Source organism: Ambystoma mexicanum, chromosome 5p, assembly GCF_040938575.1.
Source record: "Ambystoma mexicanum isolate Mex_15411 chromosome 5p, UKY_AmexF1_1, whole genome shotgun sequence".
Lineage (NCBI taxonomy): Eukaryota > Metazoa > Chordata > Amphibia > Caudata > Ambystomatidae > Ambystoma > Ambystoma mexicanum.
The window spans coordinates 410,827,190-410,852,081 of NC_090930.1; the positions used below are offsets into that span (position 1 = coordinate 410,827,190).

Here is a 24,892-nt window from a genome sequence, read left to right on the forward strand (position 1 = left end):
GTCGGGGTTTTGTCCATCAATAGTAATCGGGCGAGCAGGGCTCCTGGCTTCTGACCCTCTCCATATTGTCGAATCTGGTATTTCCGCCCCAGGAATTTTAGCTCTCTTTCGGCTGTTTCCCTGAACTTCTGGAGCTCCTCCTTCAGTTCTGCCATGTGTCAGACAGGTCGAACGGTTGACATATCTCACAAACTTGGCCACTGGCTTTGGACCGATGTCCAGTGGTGTTATGTGATTTGTCTAGGGTAGGGTCCATCGGTGTGTTAAGGTCTGCACCCCATATGATTGTTTCTGCGTTGGACTTCCCTAGTTGGGACATCACCCAGTTAAAGTTGTCGGGTCCATCAGTGTTGGGAGCGTAGGAATTTACAATCACCACTTCTTTTCCTGCAATTATTCCCCTCACCAGCAGGCCCCTGCCTTCAGTGTCCTTCACCGATTCAATGAGACTGAAGTTAGTTCTCTTATCAATCAGAATGGCGACCCCTCTGGCAAAGGACGAGTACGATGAAAAGTACCTGTGACAACCCCAGGACTTGGCCCACTGTGATTCCGTTGCCGGCAGGTGATGGGTTTCCTGAAGAATGGCGATGTTAACCTTGTGTCTACGGAGACACTGAAGGATTTTCCTGTTCTTTGCCGGCTGGTTGCCGCCGCGGATGTTCCAGGTGGCAATTTTAAATGTTATGGCTGGCATTCCGAAGGCGGGGTGAATTCTCGCCTGTCAGGATGAGAGAGCGAAAATGGTGCCTTGAGGTAGTGGAGTGGTTAGTCGGTTTCGCTTCCAGGTTATCAAAGTTATATAACAACAACGTTGTGAAACGAGAGCGGGGTGAGTAAAGTGGCCGCGTCTGGCCTGAGTCCCTCCCATGTGTGGGCAACCCCCAACTGGCCCACAGTAATCCCCCCATGTAGAACAGAGTTGCAAGCATAGCCGCGCTAGGGGCACTAGTAGCCCACCAAGAGGGTACCGGGCTTCCTGTGGCGACGTAATTTCGTTCCTGTGGTGTATATTGAGCATAGAAGCAGAAGGTGCGCTGGTCACGACTGCCAATTACTGTGATTGTAGATTACGGAGGGTCTCTTCTCGCTCGCTCTTCCCGACGGGGTCTCGGATTGTTCCCGCCAAGTCTGCAGCCAGTTCGGTCCAGATAGTCATTGGCTTCTTCGGGAGAATTGAAGAATTGGGCCTTCCCCTCATGTTGGATCCGCAGTTTTGCTGGGTATAGCATGGAATAAAGGATCTGATTGTCCTGCAGGCGTCGCTTGACTGCCGTAAAGGATCTCCTATGCGTTTGCACCGCCTGTGAGAAGTCTGGGAAGACTTGAATGGAGTCGCCGTCATATTGAAGTTTCCCCTCATCTCTGGATGCCCTGAGCATGGCGTCGCGATCCTTGTAGTTTAAAAGTCTTGCAATGATTGGTCTAGGGTGCGTGCCAGGCGCCGGTCTAGTGTTCGGGATTCTGTGTGCTCTTTCTACCACAGAAAGGTGAGACAGCGTTTCTCTACCGAAGAGAGCTATGCAGATCTGTTCCACAAAGTCTTCCATTTTACCTGGGATTTGTCGCTCCCTCACCCCTATGATCCTGATGTTGTTCCTGCGGAAGCGACCCTCCAAATCCTCATTCTTGGCGCACACCACCTTCATCTGGGTTTCGAGCACAGAGACACGGGATGTCAGTGCCGCTGATCCATCGTCCAGGTCGGACACGCGTTGTTCGACATTGTCGAGTCGATCGGCTTGTTTATCTAGCCTGTGTTGAAGCTGGTCCACCTTCGACGATAGTGTGTCCAACTTGCATCCTAGGCCGCTGATACCGGCCTTCAGGTCCATCAGAATCTCCCTTATATCGAAATGTGGGCCCTGGTCCTCGGCTGACATCGTGTCAGGTGGCGGGGAGTTGGGTCTGCTGCTGGTCGTGGGCTTGGCCTGTGAGCTGGCTTCGAAAGTCAGTTTCTTCTGATTCTTGTCTACTTTCCCCATGGTAGCTTGGGGAGAGTGTCCGTGCTGAGTTGTGGCTGTCTTGGTCCGGATGTTAGCACGGTGCCTTTGGTGCTTGATGTGGAGAGTCCGTGCACCGAGCGTGAGGCCTGCACGGCGCGCCGCCAAAGTTTGCCACAGGCCTTCTATACCAGCTGCGCCGAGGGGCGGCGGCACACGGTGCAATCAGCGGCTTGTGTCAGAGCGTCAGGCCCAGCCATCTCGGGTCGGCTGCATCTTCTTATGCCCAAGATCAATGCCGCCGGGGTTTACTAGCTTTCAAATATCCGGTTAACCAGACCAGGCCTCTCCACACCTGCGGCTGAACGGATGGGCGTCGTGGGAGGTCTCGCTGGGACGGGTGCCGTGCCTCAGGTTTCTAGAAAGCGGCCCTGAGTGTGGTTAGCTCCTCCGTGCTGCACACCAGGCCTGCGCCACAGCGCGGCCAGCCGTTGGTGGGGGCCGCGCAGATTAAGCCGCGTCCGGCGGCGGGACAGGCGGGCCCACCCAGCGGCCGCGCCGAGCCCGCCCTGCAGTCTGCTCCTACCTGGGTCGTCTCGGGACTCTGGCACCCCGGCTCGTCGCTCCACTGTCCTCGCGACGGGCCGCTGCGTGGGACGGAGACCTCCTCGTCCCGCGGGTGCCAGTACGCACACGTCCACTCTGCTTGCACGGCACTGCTCCTGGTCCCGCCGCCGAGCCTTCTGCCTAGTGCCCGCTTCCGCCGCTCCGCACACACGCAGGGGCCGCACCGCCCAATCCGTCAGCCGGCAGGCCTCAGATTTGCGAGCGAGTATCTCGGGCTGTAGGCAGGTGTCTGAGTCGAGATTTATCTCAAAATGATCAGTGGAGCTTCGTGAAGGTGTACAGCTGTAGGATGGGTCATTCCAACCATCACAGGAGCATCGATGTTACAGGATTCATTAGAGCCCTACGGAGCACTCTCAGGAAGCGGTCATCTTGTTTGGCTCTCTAACGCCCTCTATCACAGTATGAAGGATATTAGCGAAAACGTGGTCCGTAAACCTCTGAAAAACTACTGGGGCATTGGACAACCCGAAGGGCATTACTCTGTACTCAAAATGTTAATATGGGGTACGAAATGCTGTCTTCCATTCGTCTCCCTTTTTTTTTATCCGAATGAGGTGGTACGCTCCTCTGAGGTCTAATGTGATGTACATAGTGGCTCCCTTGACTGCCTCCAGGATATCAGGAATGAGTGGCATGGGGTAGCAATCTGGGATGGTGATTCGGTTTAGTCCACGATAATCGATACATGGCCTTAATTCGTCTGCATCTTTCTTTGGAATGAAAAATACTGAAGTCCCTGCTGGGGAGGTTGATTCCGAAATCAGACCATTCTCGAGATGAGTATCCAGATACTGTCTTAATGCTAGATTTTCCCTCTGAGAAATAATGTACATCTTTCCGAAGGGTATTGGCTGTGCAGGTTCGAGAAGAATACCACATTCGTCTCTGCGATAGGGTGGAAGTTCAGAATACTGCGGGAGAGCAAAGATTTCCAGAAAGTCTTCATATTCGTGCGGTGTGGTGCTGATCTGATTTACCACAGTCTGAGACCCTTCTGAATGCAGAGGAAGGCTACATAAGCCTACTGATCCTTCTTTTAGACAGTGTTGGACACAAAATTCTGACCCCAGAAATACTGACCCGGTGGACCAGTTACTGCCAGCACACACTATCTTACAACAGGGTGCTCTAGGGGTTACTTAGTATACCCTTTGTCTAGTTTCTCATGTAACATTTTTATGTTACCCTTTCTACAATTAATGGCTGGTGGCAGTGGTTTACTTTTTACTACCATTGTGTGTTTTTACTGCAGGCTGCATTTGCAGCTGCATGAAGACACCCATGGGTGCCCATTGTGTCAAAATGGCCCCAGTCTTCTTTTCTTCACCATTTCTTGTTGGAAAGGTCCTTCTTGAGATTTACTCTATCTACCAAACCAGGTTTGGTCCCTTTGTTCATTTTGTCTTTGGCGGGATTCACAAGTGAAGCCCGCCTTTGGCTCTAGCGCGTGTCTGGCACGGGCAGGAAGTGAGGGAGGTGCCCGAAACTCCCTGTGCTTAGTCTCCTTGGTTACAGTGGTTACAGGAATGCACCCAAGGGTGATTGGCTGGAGGGCTGTCCTCAGATGACAGCCACTGCGCTGTGTGATTGACAGCTAGGCTGCGAATGAATGGGAGAAACCTGCATAAAGGCGAGGCTTTTTGGCTTGGAAGGCAGAGTCGACCACTGGACGAAGGAATCCGAAGAAGAACTTGAAAGAGACCCATGCTGCAACTCCTCGACCGTTGGTTTGCCTGGTGAAGCCCTGCTGTTGTGCTGAAGGTCCGAATTTTCCTGACTAGAGAAGACCTGCAAAGGATGACTTCTCCCCTTGGGCTGGTGGGACCAATCGACCCCAAGACGAGCTCATTTGGAAATCCTCTCGGAGCTGGCTGTACTTCCATTGCTGCTGCAGGAACCGAAGTGCCAGGGGGAGGAACACCAGAATCGAGTGAGTGTCTTTAAGTCGGACCCAAGCTCCAGGAAGATCCTCCGGACTCCCAGGAAGGAGGACTGACCAAGCCTGAGCCACCTCAACAGAGTGCTGGACCCTAAATGCGAGGAAAGTCTGAAGTGGTATCCGAGAACCGCAGGGTTGCTATTTGCTATAGACGTGAGGAGCTGAAACCACGAAGTGCCGCTGAATTGACGTTTGCCCATTGCTGCTGCCGACCTTCCCATTGCAGTGAAGGAGTCCCCAGACGCGTCCTGTGAAACTAAGGGAACTTACCTCTTGTTGTGTAGCCTTGCTTGTTCTCAGTTGAGACGTGTCTTGGTTGCTTTTGCAGAGTTGCTTGCAGCTTTGCCCCTCACAAGTCTCCCAGCTTATGGCCCTTGTGTGATTTTATTTTTCTACAAAGACTTCTAAAACATTGTGCAAGACTTTTACTTACCTGCAACAAGTGATTCAGTTCACCTAGACTTTTGCTCAATTGACATTGGCTGGCCTGGCTCCCTGAAAGACTCTTCTTTCCTCTGACTTTGTGTTTTACCTTTCCTCCAGGTTAATTTACTTTGCATTGGGGGTTAAAAGTACTTACCTGCTTCAGAAAGAATATTTGTGTGACCTTTGTATTCTCCTTAAACCCCCCTTTTTTTTTTTAACACCAACTCAGTATTGTTCTAAATCTACCAGTGATATATTAATGTCCACAGTGTCCTAGTTATTTAAGTCACCTCAGGGTGTAGGAACCTCCTGTGTGCCATCCCAAATGGGTACTTGCTGATTGAGAGAAAATAAGAGTGTGTATTTTCAAGTGTATTTGTGTGTTGCTTTTATATTGCTGCCTTCTGAAGAAGGCTTATTAAACTGACTGTTAAATTAATAATTGTTTAATCAAGAAACCTTGAGCGTAAGAGTTTATTTGAATACTTGTCACTGTGAACATCTGAGTAAAAACCCTACTGCTCACATTGACCCCTCTTGAGATAAGTGTGGCTGCTCAGTCACACTACCAACCTGTGTAGTACAGACTTATACCAAAAGATGGGTTCCTACTGCCAGGAGGTCAAGGTTGCTGTAGTCTCTCAAAGGGTACTGCACACAATCTTGCCTAACAACAGGGATAGCTACAGGCTTTGAGGGGATCATGGGATTCTCTGGGACCTGGCCCACAGATCATCAATGAATAGTCCTGCTGCACAACAGTCGACTGAAGCTGGAATGTACAGAATTGACCTGTCGGCAGAAGAAAGGACACTTTCAAGACCACCATGTCTAGAGATGGTGAAGTTGTGGATAATAGTTGGGAACCTATGTTTGTTACCCCGACCGTGGTTCCCTCTACGGTTGGGATTTGGCGTTTCCTAATCTAGTGGGACGTCTTGGAGGCGCTACCGGACAAGAGCGGACTAGGTGCTCTGAGGAGGCACAATACATGCACCTACCCCGACTTCTTCTTCGGGTTTGTTTCTCCTGTGTCAAAGGACCACGAACAGAGCCCCCCTGCATGGGTTTGTCAGGTTCCACTGCTTTGGGGGTGTTAAGTTGATCGATACTGGTTCGCTGAGGCCTACTTCTCCTACGTTCCATCCGTCTTTCCTGTAGATGGTAGTCTAGTTGCATGGTTAGAGAAATTAGCTCTGCCAAAGACGTAGCTCTGGGAACTCGAGCAAGTTCGTCCTTTAAATCTTCATTTAGACCCATTCTAAATAAAGTGATTATGGCGTTGTTTGTCCAGGCTGCCCCTGCTGCCAGTTGCTTGAATTGGGTTTTGTAATCGAACACGTCCTGCGTACCCGGTTTGTAATCCAAAAGCTTTTCTTGGGAGGAAACAGTAAGTTCTCTACGCCCAAGCATAGCCTTGAGACTGGCTATGAAGGCAGGCAGGGAATCTAAAACTGCATTGTTTGATGTCACTATAGGGATAGCCCAGGCTAGAGCAGGACCTGTTAAATGAGAAATCATGTAACCTACCTGGTCTCTATCCGACGGAAAGAAGGAGGTTTTAAATGTGTACTGTACTGTACATGCGTCGAGAAATTCCTTCAGAGAATGAGGACTCCTGTCATATTTCCCTCTTGGGGAAACGGACCAGGGGGTATCTCTGAACTGGAGGGGGTCTAACAGATAACTCTACAGAGTTTGTACTTCGTGGGATAAAACCTGCACCGCAGTCGACAATGATGATGACACCTGATCTAAGGCTGTCTCTAAAGTTGCCATAACAGCTTTTCTTTTTGGGCGTCGCTAGCTGTACCAATGAACACTCTTACTTGAACAAAAGACTTACCTTTAGCATGCAGCAAGAAGCAAGGTCAATGAAGGTGTCCCCTGAGACCCTGAATACCTCTTCTCCCTTATAATTTTGGAAGGGGAAATATGTGAAGTCCCAGGGAAACCCTCTGGAGCAGTTGAAATGCTGGTCGGAAGAGGCTGCCTGGTGTTGTCGTCTCTCTTTCTATGGTTGAGCTGGATCCTAAAACAGTCTGTCCAAGGAATCCGGATTACTGGAGGAAACAGGGAAGGAGTTCGAGTTTGAACCAGAGATTGCCGGAAACTGGGTCGGCTGGAGGAAAAGGAGAGTATACCTATTGGTTATGAGTAGAAGTCCTACCGGGACCGGTCTGGAAGGGCTCGGGAGGGTGTCAGAAGTTGCTGAGAGAGTTCTGCGAGACTCCACCCCTTAATTAGTCGCAAGTCACTTCTGCTAGCGTGACGGCCTGAGTCTAATATGGGATAATGATGCTCAGGCACTTGCTTGCACTTTCTCTACCTCAACTAATACCTCCATGCGGGTACTTCTATGTTACTGACCGGAGGGCCCCATTGGCACTTTTAAAAAATAAACTGGAACAATACCTGGCTTCAGAAATCGTACAATGCTCCAAATTGAGCATCTTGGGTGATTTTAATGTATGGTGTAATGATTCCACTAATATAGACTGGCTACGATTGAGAGAAATATCAATAGCCCATGACCTATATTTGCTCAGTTCATCTGCCTCACACAAGCAGGGTCATTGTCTGGATATTGTTCTATCCAGGGGACTGAACATCTGCCATAGGGAAAATAAAGCAGTTACCTGGTCAGAGCATCTTATGGTTCTATATCCTGCTCGATCTATCACACCCACTGTCAGGCCCATTATCTAACCGCAGTAAGAAGGTGCTAGATGCTATTTAACAGGAACACATTTAACCGCCAAACTCGTGCCATTGTCCTTGGTAAACATCTGACAAATTTTGCCAGCTTAATATATCAATGTTAAGGAAATACTATGATGCAAGAGCACCTTTGAGAGCAAAGAACCAAAAAAAGAATAAAAATAACCCCTGGTTTACAAACTCCCTAAAGGAATTAAAAAGGATCTACCGAAAGAAAGAAAAGATATGGATGAGAATTAAAGACATGCGTCCCATCAGAGTACCAAAGTGGCACTGGCTATCTATAAACAGGGAATTATTTCAGCAAAATGTCAGTTCCTTCAAGATCAGATCAATTCCTCTAAGAATAGGTTAAAGTATCTTTTCACCTTGGTCAGAAGCCTTAAGTCATCAACCTGTATCTTATCTGGGCTCCCTTTTCTCAAATTAATTTAATGAGTTTTTCAATAAAAAATAAACCTAATACACACGCAGCTGGACTCTCAAGCTAACATCGTCGTGGCCTCAAATCAAATTCAAGACCCTCAAAGGAGGGTTATCTCCCAAATCCCCTCATTCTCCCCAGTTCATTCTAAAATGATTGAAGACTTGATCTTACAAATTAAACCCACAAATCATGACTATGATCCGATCGCAGCATATCCGACAGTGAAACATGCCTCCCATCTCAGTGGTTTCATGACAGAATTTGTGAACGTATACATAGCGCAGGGATTTGTACCTTAAGATCTACAGACATCGAAGCTCAGACTTTTGTTAAAAAAAATCTACTTTGAATCACCAGGACTTGGGAAGAAATCACCCAATCGCAAGTCTACTCTGGACCGCTAAGGTCTTGGAAAAGATTGTTACCACGCAGCTGCAGAGCCACTTAGAGGAAAATTCCATCCTTGACACCTTCCAGTCTGGTTTCAGGCCCGGTCACAGGACTGAAAATGCACTACTGGCTGTTTGGGATGACATCCTGAGAGCAGCTGATGAAGGGGATGGGTAGTATGGGGAAGGGGAGTATGTTGATGATGCTGGATTTGTCGGCAGCCTTTGACACGGTTGACTTTGATTTCTTATTGACCAGACTTCTCGAAGTCGCCCAGGTATCAGAGGCTGACGTGAAATGGTTATTTTCCTTTTTGAAAAATCGGACTCAAGTAGTCAAGTCGGGAGGCTACTACTCGGAAGCTCTCCCAGTATTGTCATTGCCACTGATATTATTTAATATCTATCTCAGGACAGTGGTGGACATCTTCTCCAGGTTTAACCTGAAATACCATTTATATGCAGACGACACGCAAACATATGTCAGAATAAAATCAGCACCAGAAGTAGCCGAGCATGTCCTGGCTTGTACGGAAGCTATAAAAGACTGAATAGTGGAAAGCAAGCTTCAGTTAAATCCAACCAAAACGGAGGCTATAGTATTTGGACCAAAGCATCTTCTTGGCCAATTCCATACCCCTTGTCCAGCCGTGTTTGGCTCAACCACATCCTTCTCTCATAAGGTTAAGAAGTTGGGCTGTATTTGGCAAGCATTTTTGGGAAGTAATGCCCATGTCTGAGGTAGTGAAATATGTCCATTTTCAAATTCGACTCTTGAAACCTATCCTACCTCTGGTCTCTGAATCTGATCGTGCAACGATTGTAGATACTATAGTAAACTCAAGATTGGACTACTGCGGCACACTGCTACTTGGAGCCCCGGACTGTCAACAGCAACAACTCCAGGTAGCTCAAAATGCTGCCGTTCGATTAATGTACAATCTTCCAAAAAGAGTTTCCATCTCAAAGTACCGTTAGAAATTGCACTGGTTGCCATTGAGGCAAAGAATAGAATGTCGACTACTATGCCTGATTTTCAGGTGCATCCAAGGACTGCACTTAGATATCCGATTTCAAAGATTAAGATCTACCAGCCAGTCCTGGTTGTCCCTTTGTCTAAATGCCTCTCCTGGGGGGACCAATGCTTCTCCATCAGGGGCCCTGAACTCTGGAATGCACTTCCAGTAGAACTGCAGAATATATAATCTATTATCTCCCTTCGGAAAAACCTTAAAAAATACCTGTTCCAGTGATTGATGGGTCCTGTGACTGTCCTGATGTGAGCAAAGCATTTTAACATCTGCGCCTAGATGCAGTCTACTGCTTGGTTCCGAAGGGATATGCGCATTACGAATGCCTAATCTAATCTATTCAAAATGCTGTATACAAATATTGGCCTCATAAATGTGGAGCTACTTGATCTACCCAGACCACTAAACTAATTAGCAAAATGTTACTGATAATACTGGTCCATTTACGTAGATTAACTGCAGCCCTAGGTTTTATGCTAATAAAGGGAAAATAAAGCTTTAAAAAAGGTGTGCTGCGTATTTAAGCGACAAAAATAACTACAAAGCATTGCGGCTGATACAAAGCGAGACAAAAACACCGCATCTACCTCGTTCTTAAATAAATATATGTTTGTATCCACGTGTAATGCTCACCCGTCTGGTTCTTGCGGGGGCATCGTCGAGATGCTTCGATGAAAACCCCCACCACCCCCACTCCCACACCGATCACGGGTGGCTCTCTGAGGTGCACTGGCGCAATCAGGGTGAAAGGGATGGTTGAATATGCGTCAGCTGAGCACCCTGCGCTATCTGGCGTGAACGTGTGTCCCTATAAAGAAACAAGAGCCATTAATGGCCTGCCCCTGTGTGTACCCCTCGGGGTGCGTGACTTACCGTGGTGCTTGGTGGAGGTGGCTACGAAGCTACCTGATTCAAGTCATTGATCTAGTGACAGAACTGAATGTCTATTATTGCCCTGCTCGTGCACAGCGCTTTCGGTAATGTCTTTTTTTGTACTCTCCAATGATTTCTGGAAGGTATTTTCTTGTGCTTCCCAGTGCCTTTAGAATGTCGTTTCTTGCGCTTTCCAATGCTTTTAGAATGTATTTCCAATGCTTTCTGGGTGTCTTTTTGTGATTTCCAATGCCCTCTGAATGTCTTTTCCCCAGCATTCCAAAACTGTCTGAAAGGTCTATTTTCTGCGCTTTCCGATGCTTTCTGAAATGTCTTTCCTGCCCTTTGTTTTCTATATTGCCTGAATGGTATTTTTACTGTAATGTCTTAGTGTTCTTTTCTCTGTGCTTACACATATCTCTCTCTCTTGTTGACAGGTGAACGTCGGGTGCTACTGCTGAATACATCCGGGGAGCAAACGATCAGTGGAAACAAAGGTAAGCAATTCTGCTCTTACTTGGAGTACTTTCTTCCATAGGTCATTCTGATGTCCATTCTCTTCCTTTACAGGTATGCCAGCAGCTGCCATAGAGATCCGGATGGTGTTTGCCTTGATGACCTTACATGATGGAGCTGAAGGCTCTATGTACAGCTGCAGCGTTAGTGTTCAGAATGCTGAGTATGTGCAGGTGAATGGGCGGGGCTTAAATAGCCCTGCCCATCCAGGATGGTGCACGTGATCTAGATCGCCTCATGGGACTTCCTAGTCTCGCTTGATCCTGAGTATGCAGCTCCTTCCTCCCACCAGGGTTGTCCACATGGGCGAGGTAATGTTGCTTTGGGAAAGCCTTCTGTGCTGGGCCTTGCAGGCTATGTAAGTGTGTGCATGATGTGGACTAGGGTCCCCCATCATGACAGCACTCCCCCCACACGTCCTTCCACCTGGCCCTGGTTTTTTGGGGTGTTCCCTTTGGAAGCTTTTTACGAGGCGGGGAGCCTGTACCCCCCCCCCCCCAATGGGGGTTCCCATGACCTGTCTGTTACCTCATAGCCTTTGCAATCCACTAAGTAATACAAGACTTCCTTTGTTAACTTAGAGTCAAGTATTTGGTTGGTGTACCTCGTATTCAGATTCTCCGTCTATAATGTCTGGTTGGGGATTGCTCAGTGTGTATGCTGTGTGTCAGGGTGTAACAAGAATACGTGGAAAACGGGTGTATTCGTAGGGTGGTTGGTAATACAAGTTTGACTGCCAGACCCGACTAGAGCAGTGATGTGATAAGGACCTATATATCTTGGGAGGAACTTCAAGGGGCCTTTCAACCTTATGTTTTTGGTACCCAACCATACTTGAACACCCACCTGGTATGAGAGGGCCGGTCATCTGGTTCAATCCGTAATTCGTTTGTATGTTTCTTTGACGTGTTTAAGGTTGCATTTAGCTTGTGCCGGTGTATGCTGGATAGTAGCATGCAGCATTTGAACCCCCGACATTTCAGTGACTTCTGTAGGGTCATAGACGGATGTGCCTGGAAGGGGTGTACCCAGTTGAGAAGTGTGTTGTGTTTTTTTAGGCATATTCAGCTGCCCTTAACAGATCGACCCATTCGGCCCCAGTAAATAATCTTCTAAGCTTTGATTTGTTATTCAGTTTGCAAATAAATTTGAAGGTTGAAGATGGTAGAGAGGGGTACATTAATCTGAGCTTGCGAACTGAAGCGGGACACTAAATGGCTTCTCCTGTCTGAATCTATCACCAATGGGAACCCATGAAGTCGGCCAATATTTTGCAAGCAGGTCCCTCCTAATGTGTTGAAATTGAGTATTTTATAAAATACCTTCAACTATCCCTCCAGAAATACCTCCCCTCTCGAGCACTTCACTCCTCTACTTCTAACTCCCTCATGGTTTTTATACGTTTTTCAAAGAAACAAGCTAGGGGCAGATCGCAGTCTTCGGCTGGGGCCTCCCGTTGGAATAGCCTCCCGGCCACCCTCAAACTTGAGGAGAACCATCTCTGGTTCCGAAAGCACCTTAAGACCGTCCTCTTCGCTTCTGCCTTTGCCCCCCTTATCCCCTGATGATCTGTTTTTCTCTCTCGGCACCGTGCACCTGGCCACGCTCTGTCCCTCTGGCCCATGTACCTGCTCACCCTGCCTCCCTCCTGCACTGCCTCTGGGCCACCCCTTGCACTAGGATCTGAATCTGTACCCATACAGTCGCCAATTCTTCTTCTGTACTTATCAAGCTATACCCTATGTGACTAATCTTGCACTTGCGGCTGCACCAACACTTTTCACTGCCTTTATTTATTGCACTTATTATGTATTCTGTTCTCTCCTCAGTTCTGCACTTACCACTTCTCCCCCCATCCACGCACTTTCCCGTTCTAAATGTCACTGGGCCTAGTAAGATCATTGTTTTTGTTCTCCCTTGTTCCCCTCCCTTTGCTTGGTCACGCTCTGAAACACATTTGTATGAGCGCGATATAAATAAAATATCATGATATTCCCTTCATCGTGACATAATGTGCCATCTTAGACAGGTCCACCCCTACCAGGACTGTATTATACCCATGACGGAGGGGCATATCGGTAATTTAATCCATCGACAAGGTATTACATGGATAAGGGGGCACAGGCAGAGGTTAGAGAAGCCCTTGTGGTTTTTGTTACTGTGGCTTGCTCTGAGCACAAATGTCACAGGTTTGTATGTAGCATGTCACATCGGAAAGTAGAGTGGGCCACTAATAACCTTGTTATACTTACTTCCGTGATGGTTTCCTTGATCCTGGGGTGGCCTATGAGCAACCTATCATGATACCCATTGATCATTTGTTCCTGCAGATCAGGATTAGGAACATAAAGCCGGTTCGGGTGGAAGGGTAGCCCATCTTGGACTGTGTTTCCTGGCTCGGAAATGCACCTTGGCTTCTTGTTCTTGCTGGGTCAGGGTGCTGCGTATCTTGTTGTGTCAAGCAGTTATTTCCTCAAGTTTGTTCTTTGACGTACACATGATCATCTCAGCAGGAATAATTGGGGGTGGCTCTGGGGGCAACTGGGCTTGGTGTTGTTTTTCCTTACTAAAACTAATCGTGTGAGGGCACCCAACTTCCTGTTTCAGACCCCTGGGCGAAAGCTATAATGAAATCGAATTCTGCAAAGAACAGCGCCCAACACAACTTGCGTGCGGAGAGAGTGCGTGCTGATTTCAAATACTGTAAGTTACAATGATCCGTGACAACTGTGACAGGGTGTTTTGCCCCAAGGAGATGGTGGTGCCATTCTTTAAAAGCTGACTTGATAGCCAATGGTTCTTTGTCTGTAATTGTGTAGTTGAATTTGGTTAGTGTGAACTCCTTTGACAAGAAGGCTACCGGTTGTAGAACGCCTATTTCTGGGTTCCGCTGCGACAACATGGCTCCCATGGCTATGTTGGAGGCGTCTGACTCTACCACAAAGGGTTGTTCCAGGTTAGGATGAAGTAATATTGGACGCTTGGTGAATCGTTCTTTTGGGAAGGAAGGCTTTTTCTGCTTCCGTACAACACATGAAAGTCTTACTCTGTCGGAGTAGTGAAGTCATGGGGTGGACTACTTTGGCGAGCCCAGGGATGAAAAGTCTATAAAAGTTTTTGAACCCCAAGAAACTGAACTGCCTTAATCGACTTTGGGGAATGCCACTATAGCAGCTGAAGCCACTGTTTCTTTAATGAATTTCACTAGGTCAGATGGTCCAGTAATTTTCTTCCTCTTCTAGTCCTCACTCCTGTGCACAAGACTTTAGGGACAGTGCAGAATGCTATACAATATATCTGTGTGCTTCAGGATTCCTGAATGAGGCAACCGACGTCTAGCCTGAAGATTTGTTCTTCTGCCTTTGCTGGGACACCAGACCAGGGAGCGACCTTGACTTTGCTTGTTAAACATGAATTCTTGCAATATATCCCCCAGGCACCCATTCTTGTGCTCCCCCCCCCCCTCCGTTCGCTATGCTCGCTCGCACCAATTACACTTTACCACTTTAGAAATGTACCAGTCTCGCCGATGAGCTGCTCTGGTGACCAGAAATGGGTTTCACCTGCTGTGCCAGCTGAAAGGATTCTTCCAGCTTCTGCTTTGCATCTCCTTGCTCATTGTCACCGTCCCATCCCACCTCGAATCTTGCACCCCACATTTCTCCAGGCATCCTTATAAAGTGGCAGAGTCAGCTTGAAGGAGTGCACAATCTCATGATTCTCCTTATGTGTAGCCTTCCCACATCTTCCTTGCCCTGAAGGCACTACATGGGCCCCCATCAAAAGCAGAGTGCACTTGCACCATGTACGCTGACCCGCAAAGCTTTGCCAAGCAGGGCCCCAAGAAATCCTCATGTAGAACGTGTGTACCCATTTCCTTTTCACAAAAGTGACTGATGGTTATGGGTGCTCTACCCAGTGCTGAAAATGGAAAAAACATTTGCCCAGCACAGGACTGGGGTGGGGATGATGGGCTGTGGAAAAGCCATGGCGCGCTGCTGGTGCCCACCATACTTATTTCAATGTCTTGTTTGGCCCAGTGCTTTCTATCTGTTGGGCAGGGTGGGTTCGCTGATGTTCGGGGACGTTGCATAATCAAAATTATTGATTATTTTGGTGTCAATGGCACCAACAATGTCCACACACATTGAGTATTTCCAATGAACAGATTACAAACCTTGCTCTGCAGCATATAAATGGATTGAGGCACAGCGAGGTCCTTTCATTTGCCCAGGATCACACAATGTTTGTGAAACAAGAAGGCTACACAGCTCACATGGTTCCACCTACTTCGACGTCAGCTTGAAATTAAAAAAAAATGTTTTATGACCAAACAAGGTCAATACCCACCCAAATATATGTATTGTTTATTGGATTGAAATGAATGGTATTACTTTCTTGTTAGTTTGGGCTATCCTACAAGCTGAAACTATTGCATTAGAGTACTGATAAGGAGGAATGGCATCTGAGGAGGAACACCAAGCCTGTAGGTGTTGTTTGGTTACGTTCCCACTCATTGACTGCCCTTGGCCATGCAAATCCCTATGGCCAATCCCACCCAGTTCCTGTCCCTTCACGGCCAAAACACCTCCTCATGGGACCTCTTTGAGCTCGCCTTTATCTAGCTTTACTATCCACCTTTGCACCCAAAGTGCCTGCCAGTTTTTTTTTCAAAGCACCCTTATGAAAGTTAATGACTTAATTGGAGTTGTAAACCAGCTACTGGTGTAATAAACAAAGTCTTACCAGGTCTGCCTTCAGCCACTCGATTTATAAGTGCTCTGCGTGTCCTTCAATGAAGTTATGTTACAGGCAAGCATTGGCAAAGCCAAATGTTTTGGCTTGTGTATAAATATTAGGCACTTGCCAGGCACTGCTATTAGATGCCTAGGTACTCACACCATTTTGCACCCGTTACCATAGGCAGTGCCTGGCAAGTGCCTTTCGCATGACTAAACACAAGCCCAAACTGTTGGCATTGCCAATGCTTGCTTAGTAAAGGGGTCAGCACTTAATTGACACAAAAGGTTCTCAGATTAATTAAGCCATCATTACCTAAAGTACAAAAACCCTGATAACGGGTTTGAAACAGCGGATCTGCAGAGCTGATATAAAGTGACACAGAAAACCTCTTTGGGCAAAAGATGCGTTTGTAGCTGGATCACTGGCGTCATGGGGGGCCCCGCACCGCCTGCGGGGTGGGGAGGCCCCACCAGCACATGTCCTGGGAGGGGGCCCCAATTGAAGAAAAAAAATGAAAATTTATTTTCAAAAATATTTTGTTTTCAAAAAGATTTTTTTCTTTTTGATTTCACTTTGCATTCATAAAGAAATTATTCCTGTAGCAGAAATAATGTCTTTATGAAGGCAGAGTGACTACAAAAAGAAACTTTCTTTTTTGAAGTCCGAGGGATCCCCCCAACCCATGCAATGGAAGACTCTAGGGTGGTGGCCTCCATGTCATGGGGTGGGGAAGCCCTATGACTTCAAGAAGAAACAGTGGGCCTCATTATGAGTTTGCCGGTCTGGAAACAACAGTACCAGTAAGCTTGCCGGTACCGTTGTTTCAGGACCAGCAAACTACGAGTTCTGCGACCGGGTGCCTTTCAGCCGCCATGTCTGACCTCCCCATCATCTGGCCTCCCCATCCCATTGAGTCCCATTGGACTCAATGGGAATGGGGAGTAATATTTTCCGGCGCCCAGGAATGGGCAATTAACAGGTCCGCCAGGGCTGTAATGCACCGGTAATTGCCCATTCCCGGGTACCGGAAAATTCATGACTCCATTATTTACTGGCACGGCTACCGCCAGGGTCATAATGACCCCCAGTATCTTTTTGAAGTCACTATGCATTCATAAAGAAATGATTTCCGTTATGGTTCAGTCCTTAAAGGAAATCACTTCTTTATGAAGTCAACGTGACTTAAAAAAGAAACAATGGGCCTCATTACGACCCTGGAGGTACGGTGACCATGGTGCCGGTAAGCTTACCGGCACTGTTGTGACCGTACCGCCATACTACGAGTTATGCTCGCTGGTCTTGCTCTGCGGCACCCGCGAGCACCACTCGTGGATGCACCAGCACCGTTATGAACAGTGCCAGTGCATCCGAGCTCCCCATTCCCATGATGGGGAGTCCCTTATTACTGGCACCTGCGAATGGGCAATTACCGGGTCCACCAATCTCGGCATGACCCGGTAATTACCCATTCGTGGGTACCGGTAAAATCATGGGTTTGGCGGCAGCCGTGCTTGTGTTACAGCCACAGCTACCGCGAAACTCATAATGAGGCCAAATTTCTTTTTGAAGTAATAGGGCTACCCTTAACCCCATGACGGGTGCGTGTGTGAGTGTATGGTGAAAGGGTGCACACTTAAATGTATAGGTGGCTGCCTGTGTGAGTGTATGGGGAAAGGGTGCACACTTAAATGTATGGATGGCTGGGTGTGCATGTGTGTATATGGTGAATGATTTGTGTGCTTGTGTTCAGGGGTGCAACAAAACCTACATTTTGGGGGGCTAACCCTTCAAATGTTGGGAGAGGTGTTAACTTCACGGGCGGTGGGCGAGGGGCAAACTTAGTTGTGTGGGGGCATCCAATTTCTTTACGCATTTTAATGAGACTATTCTAGTGCAGCTTCAATGTTACAAGCAGTTAACTCTCCCCTTTAAGGTTTGAAGCTCCCACCTATGGACTGCTGCGAGAATTGAGTGGTCTCCTGTTCCCTCTCTACCCTGCCAATCTTTCCCCTGGCATGCAAGTACTAAACCCACATCACGATTTCAATTGGCTAAAGAATTTGGCATTTGAATGCAGGTACTAACAGTGAAATGCTTTATGTTATTAATTGCTGGGCTCTTGTTATGATATGATAAGATATGGTCTTTTATTTCTATCGCGCTAGTACACAAGTGTTTCAGAGTGCGGCAAGGGAGGGGAACAGGGGAGAACAAAACAGCGATCTTACTAGGCCCAGTGACAATGAGAACGCGCAAGTGCATGGGAAATGTTAAGAGCAAAACCCAGGTGCTGTTTAACACCTGTGTCCTGTTCTGTCTAGCAACTGCTCTGAAGGTCAGCCAGGTCGAGCCAACATAGCCCAACATTTCGGGGGGAGGAGTGCTGAATCCCAATCAACTCAACGGTGTTGCACCACTACTTAATTAATGCCTTGATTACTTATTGGTAATCTTCATTACTCCTAGCCCTATTCTTCCTCGTCCCACTGCTTGTGTGAGAGGCATTCTGCCTCATACACAAGTACTGGGATGAGGTACAGGTACATGGAGATAATGCCTGACTTAGTTACCCGTTATCTTCATTACTCCTAGTCCCACCCTTCCTCATCCCAGTACTTACCTATGAGTGAAGGAGCCTCATATGTAACCTCTGGGACAAGGAAGAGGGATGTGGAGGTAATTCTGGGCCAAGGAGCTGATTTTGGAGGTTGGGGTAGTGGGTGGGAGGGAGAGGGGATGTGTGTGGGGATGGGAGCGGGATTGTGCGACATATCATAATGGTTGTCCATGTCGAGGCTAAGCAGGCATGATATGTGGTATCAGTGGCTAGAGAAGCATTTTGGTGCAGCCAGTCTAGTCATTCCTCAGTTTACTTTGACTTATTTTATAACTGGGCATTTCTGATAAAGCAGTCTTGCTAAGTGTAATTACCTGGCTAGACTGGCATTTCGGTGCTGCTAGACTAGTCATTTCTTACTGGGGCATTGTATATTTTTCTTGGACTCTGTGATAAAATGATGTGATATAAGTCATTTATAACGCGCCTGTACACAAGTGTTTCGAGGTGCGACAAGACACGGGAGGGAAGATAGAGGGAGGACAAGACAAACAATCTTACTAGGCCTTGTGTCATTCAGATCGTGCAGGTGTGAGAACGAGAAGTGCAAGGTGAAGGGGAGGGGGTGAAGTGCAAGGAAGAGGGGAGGGAAAAACAGGGCAGCAATTATCTGAAGTGCAGCCAGGGCAGTGCAGCTCTGGGTACTGCAAGGAGAACAAGGGACTGTAGGGTTACAGGTACAGCCCCTAAGTATGTGGTAGGCCTAGAGGCAGCGCAAGGGTGACTGATCAAGAAAGAGCCTGGTACCCAGTGAGACTCTGAGGATAGCCCAGCAACCAGGCGGTACAGCAGACAGGTAGGTCTGGTAGGCCAGCAGGAGAGGGAGAGAGGGAAAGCAGAGGACAAGAGGAAGGTTTTGAGCTGCTTCCGGATCTTCAGGTGGTCCGGCTCAAGTTTGAAAGGGGCAGGGAGGCCTTTCCAGAGGGAGGCACCTGCATAGGAGAGCGCTACCCCCCACTCTCTGCATGGGGAAGTGTCTAACCCTTAGAGAGTTGGAGGTAGCTGAGCGTAGGTATTTTGGAAGAGAGCGAGAGATGTAGTGTGAGTCCTTGACCAGAAAGCTTTGTGGACAATGCAAAGGGTCTTGGACTTGATCCTTTCAGTAACCGGAAGCCAGTGGAGAGATTTCAGGGCTGGGGAGATATGATCCCTGGGCTTGAGGCCAAGGATGTCTCTCAGTCCTCTTCTATATTAGTTGCAGAGGGCAGAGAGTAGAGGAAGGCAGGTTGAGAAAGAGGCTGTTGCAGTAGTCCAGCCTAGAGAGAACCAGGGCTCTGTAGACAGTGAGCTTCTGGGGGTAATTGAGAAAGGGAAGAGTCCCTTTGAGGAGGAGCAGCTGGTAGTGGGACTTCTTGGTGATGTACGAGATGTGAGGAGAGAAAGAGAGAGTGGAGTCAAAGATGACAACCAAGTTTTTGGTCTCGCAGGAAGGCGAAAGAAGAGGGCCCAAGGTGGGCGGAGAGAGTGCGAGAAGGAAAGCAGAGGCAGAGGTCCCAATGAGAAGGATCTCCATTTTACTGGCATTAAGGGAGTGATTGGTGGATGCGCACCAATCTTGAATCGCGGATAGACAGTCAGGGATGAGAGAGAGAGGTGTCTGAGGGGAGCATGAAGGAAAGCTGTGTCTCATCTGCATAAGAGGAGAAGGTCGAGATCAGGTGGGCCAAAGGGGCCAAGAAGAGGTTGAAAAACCAGGGTGAGAGGATGGAGCCCTGGGGAACGCCACAGGTATAGAAAGATGTGGCAGAGAGAAAGGGACTAAGGTGCACCTGGGAGGGAAGAGGTCAGCCACACAAGGGCCTGATCCATGATGTCCATGTTCTCATGGAGTCGATTAATCAGGATGGCGTGGTTGACCGTCTTGAGAGCAGAGGAAATATCAAGGAGGATGAGGACAGAAGGAATGTTGTAATCCAGGTTAGAGAGCAGATTTTCACAGGTATGCAGGAGAACAGTTTCCATGCCTCTGGCAGCTCTGGAGCCAGACCGATGGTCATGGAGACAACCAACAGATTCAGTGTGAAGAGTAAACTGGAAGATGGGCAGTTTTTTTCCAACAGTTTGCCCAGGAAAGGGGTGATGGATATTGGCCGATAGTTTTCCAGGCACGCAGGAAAGGCAGACGGCTTCTTGAAGAGTGGGTGCACAAGAGTGCTTAAGGGTAGAGGGGAACATTCCAGTGGTGAAAGAGTGATTACAGAAATCAGCCAAGGCTGGAGCGAGTGTATCAATATGGTCCTTGATGGTTCTAGAGGAGCAGGGGAGCACCTGTTTGGACAACACTTTCAAAAATCGTTACTCGTCTAGAAACCTCATCAGGTATTGTCAGAGAGAAAGAGGAGAAAGGAGAAAGAGGAGAAAGGAGGAAGAGAAATAGAGCTGACCACTGGGGGACCAAGAGAGGAAGAGGGAGCGGAAAAGGAGATAGGGGACTGATTGTGCTAGGTTTTAACGTAGAAGTGAGAGAACAGAGCCAAACAGAGGGCATGGGAGGGAACAGGAGAGGTAAAGACCGCAACAGGATTGACCAGTTACTTACAGATTTTAAAGAGTTTGGCTATGTTGTAAGAGGCCACAGAGACGCAGGCTTGAAGGTGTGTTCTCTTCTTGATGAGTGTTAACTGCTTCGAATGGCATTTGGTGCAACCAGTCTAGGTATATCTAAATATGGCCTGGCATGCTTTACTGTAATGTTATTACACTGGTCTACATTGTGCAGCCAGTTGGACATGTTTTCATGGTGGGACAGCATTTTTAATAGCAAAGCATTAATCTTTCTGTGCACTGTTGGTGACCTGCATGTATTGGATTGGTGTTACCCTACAAAACCATTGCAAACACTCTGGCTTTTTAGCCAATTTTTCTCAGAAATTGTGCGGTATATTGCATTAAAACACATATTTATATCGTTTTCCTAGTGCAGTGTGCGGCATACCCATTCAACAGCACATTCGTGAGTATTGCGCAAGCGTGATAATCTAGGCCGGCCCAGAGTGTGGCGTGACCCGTGATTTGTTGCTGAGTTGGGGGGGGGTGAGGCCCTCAGCATGGCTCGCAGGGGGGCCCCTACATTTTGTGTTGCGCCACTGAGCTGGATTGTAACGCCATAAGCAACACACGCACGATGGAGTAACACAAATGCAGAGTTGCGGTGTGGCTCGAGGACCAGCCAGCTTTTAAAAGGCCATGTTACCACCACACAAGAAAGACAAATGAAAAGCACTTGCATGAAAGTCATTATTTTATATTTGCATGGGCGCATACAAATAGACACGATTGCATCCATGGAAAGAGCAGACAGTTGGCGTCTGTATAAAGCATCTACTTGTGTGAAAAGAGCAATGCCAGTAAGATTAAGACATGTGGATGCACAGATGAAAAGAAGGAATGCAGCCACCTAGCATTGAATAGCGTGGACCGTCCATGCGAACGAACAGAAGCGGATGCACAGGTCAACATCTTGGGCGAAATTAACATGTTAACGATTGGAGACAGGCTTTGAGAACAGAGACTCAAAAGTCACTGATGAAGGATGATTTCACAAAGTGTGGTGTAGGGCTTTATCGAAATAATTGTGTACTCGATCTTGTAGGGCACACTAGAGAGGGCTCTATACGGCTACCGCGACCCTCCTTTTTGCCGGAGACGCTGGAATGTGGTCCGTCTTTATCCTTCCTGGAGGGGATACCATAGGGTGGATTAACTACCTGTCAGACAGCGACAAGCATGCAAAATGTGGAGGACAGGAATGTGACTTAGCAGAGGGCACCAATGCAGGTAGAAAACCCCGTCAGTCAAAGCAACAGCAATGCAGTTTCCATCGACTAATGCAATACACGGGTATTTGAAGTGCTAATTTAACAAAAAGTGCAATCAGTAGTTTAAGGGAAAACGTCACCTTTTCTAGTCTTTAGGTACCCACAGGTGGGGTGAGGTGCAGGGGGAGGACACTTCGCTGACTAATCTGAGGCAGTTGCGGTTCAATAGAAGCCCAGGTGTCCATCCTTTCCTGCACGGTCATGTGGCATGCACTACTGAAGTCAGAAAACATGCATCCCTGCCCCCACTGGCAAGGATGACGGCAGAATTACACTTGCAGACACCAACCTCCACAGAGGTTCACAAAAATATATTGCAGTAAAGGAAATGCAAAAAAAAAAGGCGTAAGGGAGGGATCAAGGAACATGTAAACAAAATACACACATATGTCAGCCTACATAAACATGGAGGTGAACTAGACACTAGCCTCCAAATAACCATTTCTCAACACACACCTGCAAAGCTATTGTCATGAGACAAGCAGGTTTACCTAAATATGAACCATCAGTCACGACAAGATCTGTGTACTTGACCAACCTTGCATCAGGCTCACCTTGCAGTGATGGTTTGGTTGTCTTCATAGATGTTCATTCGTCCAACAAACCTGCAACAAGATTTTTATGCAAGCAATTCATTAAAGTTTCCAACATCGTCAAAGTCAGAGTTAAAAAAACCTGTGCAAACAAAGATTTCCATCCAACCCCCAAAACATACGTGCACGTTAAGCCCTGCGGATTTGTCTTCAACAACATTAAGACATAGAGTTTGTGAAAATGTCTATTGGTAGGTAAAATAACAATTTCTTATTAAATATCTCCAAGTCCCTGCATGAGGCCACAATGTTCTTTGTTTACATAGTTTTGTTAAATTCCTACAAAATGCATTTGCTTACCATGGATAGAACTGCAGCAACAGATGCGCCTCTCGACACTTTTTGATGTATAGTGCGCAATACAAATAATCAATAAATAAAAAAATAAAACAATCAAATAATCAAATAAAATTCCAGGGAAAAAGTCGGATGTTAACCCTAACAGAAAGTGCAGTAGGTTTGAATACCCTTTTGTTTCTCCCAATCCCCTTTATGCCTGCCCTAATCAATTTGCAGCTGACTCCAGCTTCCCACTGCCACAAACGTGGAAGGAAACTATGGAAGACTGGTTTGCATGTAAATTACAGGGCCTCCGGATTATAGTTTCTCCTGCACCACAGTGATAGTCACCCATGGGGCCGCTGATACTACTTGGCCGCTCTGCTCTCTGTCATATTTGGCTTCACCTGAAGAGGGCTACAATCTGCTTCTCTGATGGTCAGAAGCACACGGTCCAACTTCCAAAGCAGGTGTGCATGGGACTCAAAGATAAGCATCAGGCCCACACTAAGAGTGGGGCTTTCAAGGCGGGTCACTCCCACGCTATCTACTTGCTGTAAAGGTGTAGAATTCTGGTATTGCTATGATCTGCAATAAGATGGCTCATTGTCACATCTGCTACAGATGTTGATGTGTGTGGTAAACAGTATTGCTCCTAGCAATGTGATCCCCTTTTTAATTAGCTGATTTTGCTCTTGGAAATCCTACCTTCAATAAGACTGCCCTCTGGTGTCCTGCACAGACAGCCATCTCTACCCACAATGCATTTCCTGCTTGAGCCCCTTCAGTACATTGTACATGGCTCTAGAGCCCTTATGGATTTCTTTCGAGGCTCCTAATCTCTTCACCCAGCCAATTCGGTGATCTCAAAGGGGTAATATTCCAGAAAGGAAACAAGTGTTCCTGCAGAGCATCGTTAATACCGGATGCGGTCGAACGGAGCGCATCCAAAAGTTCCCATGGACTAAAAGTCCGAAAATGCTACCACCAAAAGTTCGAACCTTTGGTGGTAGCATTATAGGTAAGTATAAAAAAAAAGACTGCGGGGGTGTCCCCCGCAACACCCAGCTCAATACACTGTGTGGTATAGTGAGTGGGGTGTTGCGGGGACACCCCCGCAGCACACCCGCAAAAAAACCAAAAAAACATAGGCGCTGCGGGGGTGTCCCCCGTAAAACCCCGCTCACTATACTTTATAGTATAGTGAGCGGGGTTTGCGGGGGAAACCCCTGCAGCCCCCGTAAATAAAAAGAAATGTAAAGGACCCTGCGGCACCGGTTCCCGATCACGGAAGTGAAAGGGAACTGGCGCCGCAGGAAACCAGCGTAAAGAAGAAGGTAAGTAGGGTATGTTTATGTTGGGGGTGTGGATGGGGGAGTGTGTTATGGGTGTGTTGTGTGTGTGGGTGTGAGTATGTAAGTGTGTTCGCATGAGAAAGGTGCAAACTTTTGGTAGCTCGCACCTTTCTTATACGAATGTTCCGGCTGCGGTAAATTCAGCCGCGGCCGGATCACTTAGATTCGTAAATACCAGCGCAATGCAGCAGCTCTCTGATCTTCCCTTTCTTTAGGGAAGCAGGAAAGCATTGCCGGAATGAGGATCCAGGACTGTGGCAACCAACTGGATCTTTTGAAGTTCAGAAAGGACCCCAAAGAGTGGAAAAGCCTGCATGTCTTCCTGAAGTGTAAAGCAAAAAGCTTTGTTGATTTGAACGTTGTCCCCCAGTTGAGTAAGTAAGAAAAGACGTAACTGCCTTTTTACTGTGGGCAATCCTGATCCAAAAATATGTAATGTAATTGTGGGCCTGGTAGCAGATGACAAACCTAAATATATCAGTCATGTTTAGTTATTACATGGTGATCTCTGGGACGTTACAGTTGTATCGTCCAAAACCTACTGATGCCATATTATTATAAGTTTGGATATCTGTGACCTTCCTATTCGGGG

The 24,892-nt window shown here is 47.5% G+C and overlaps 1 protein-coding gene across 3 annotated transcripts in view; it reads right to left on the reverse strand.

Annotated features, from left to right (window-relative positions):
• ATP11C (ATPase phospholipid transporting 11C) overlaps window positions 1-24,892 on the reverse strand; it is a 1,508,462-nt gene that overhangs the window by 932,503 nt on the left and 551,067 nt on the right. For all 3 annotated transcript variants that reach the window (XM_069612799.1, XM_069612797.1, XM_069612798.1), the window contains exon 8: window positions 22,628-22,678. In XM_069612799.1, the coding sequence (XP_069468900.1) occupies window positions 22,628-22,678 (51 nt within the window). The remainder of the gene's footprint in view (window positions 1-22,627; window positions 22,679-24,892) is intronic.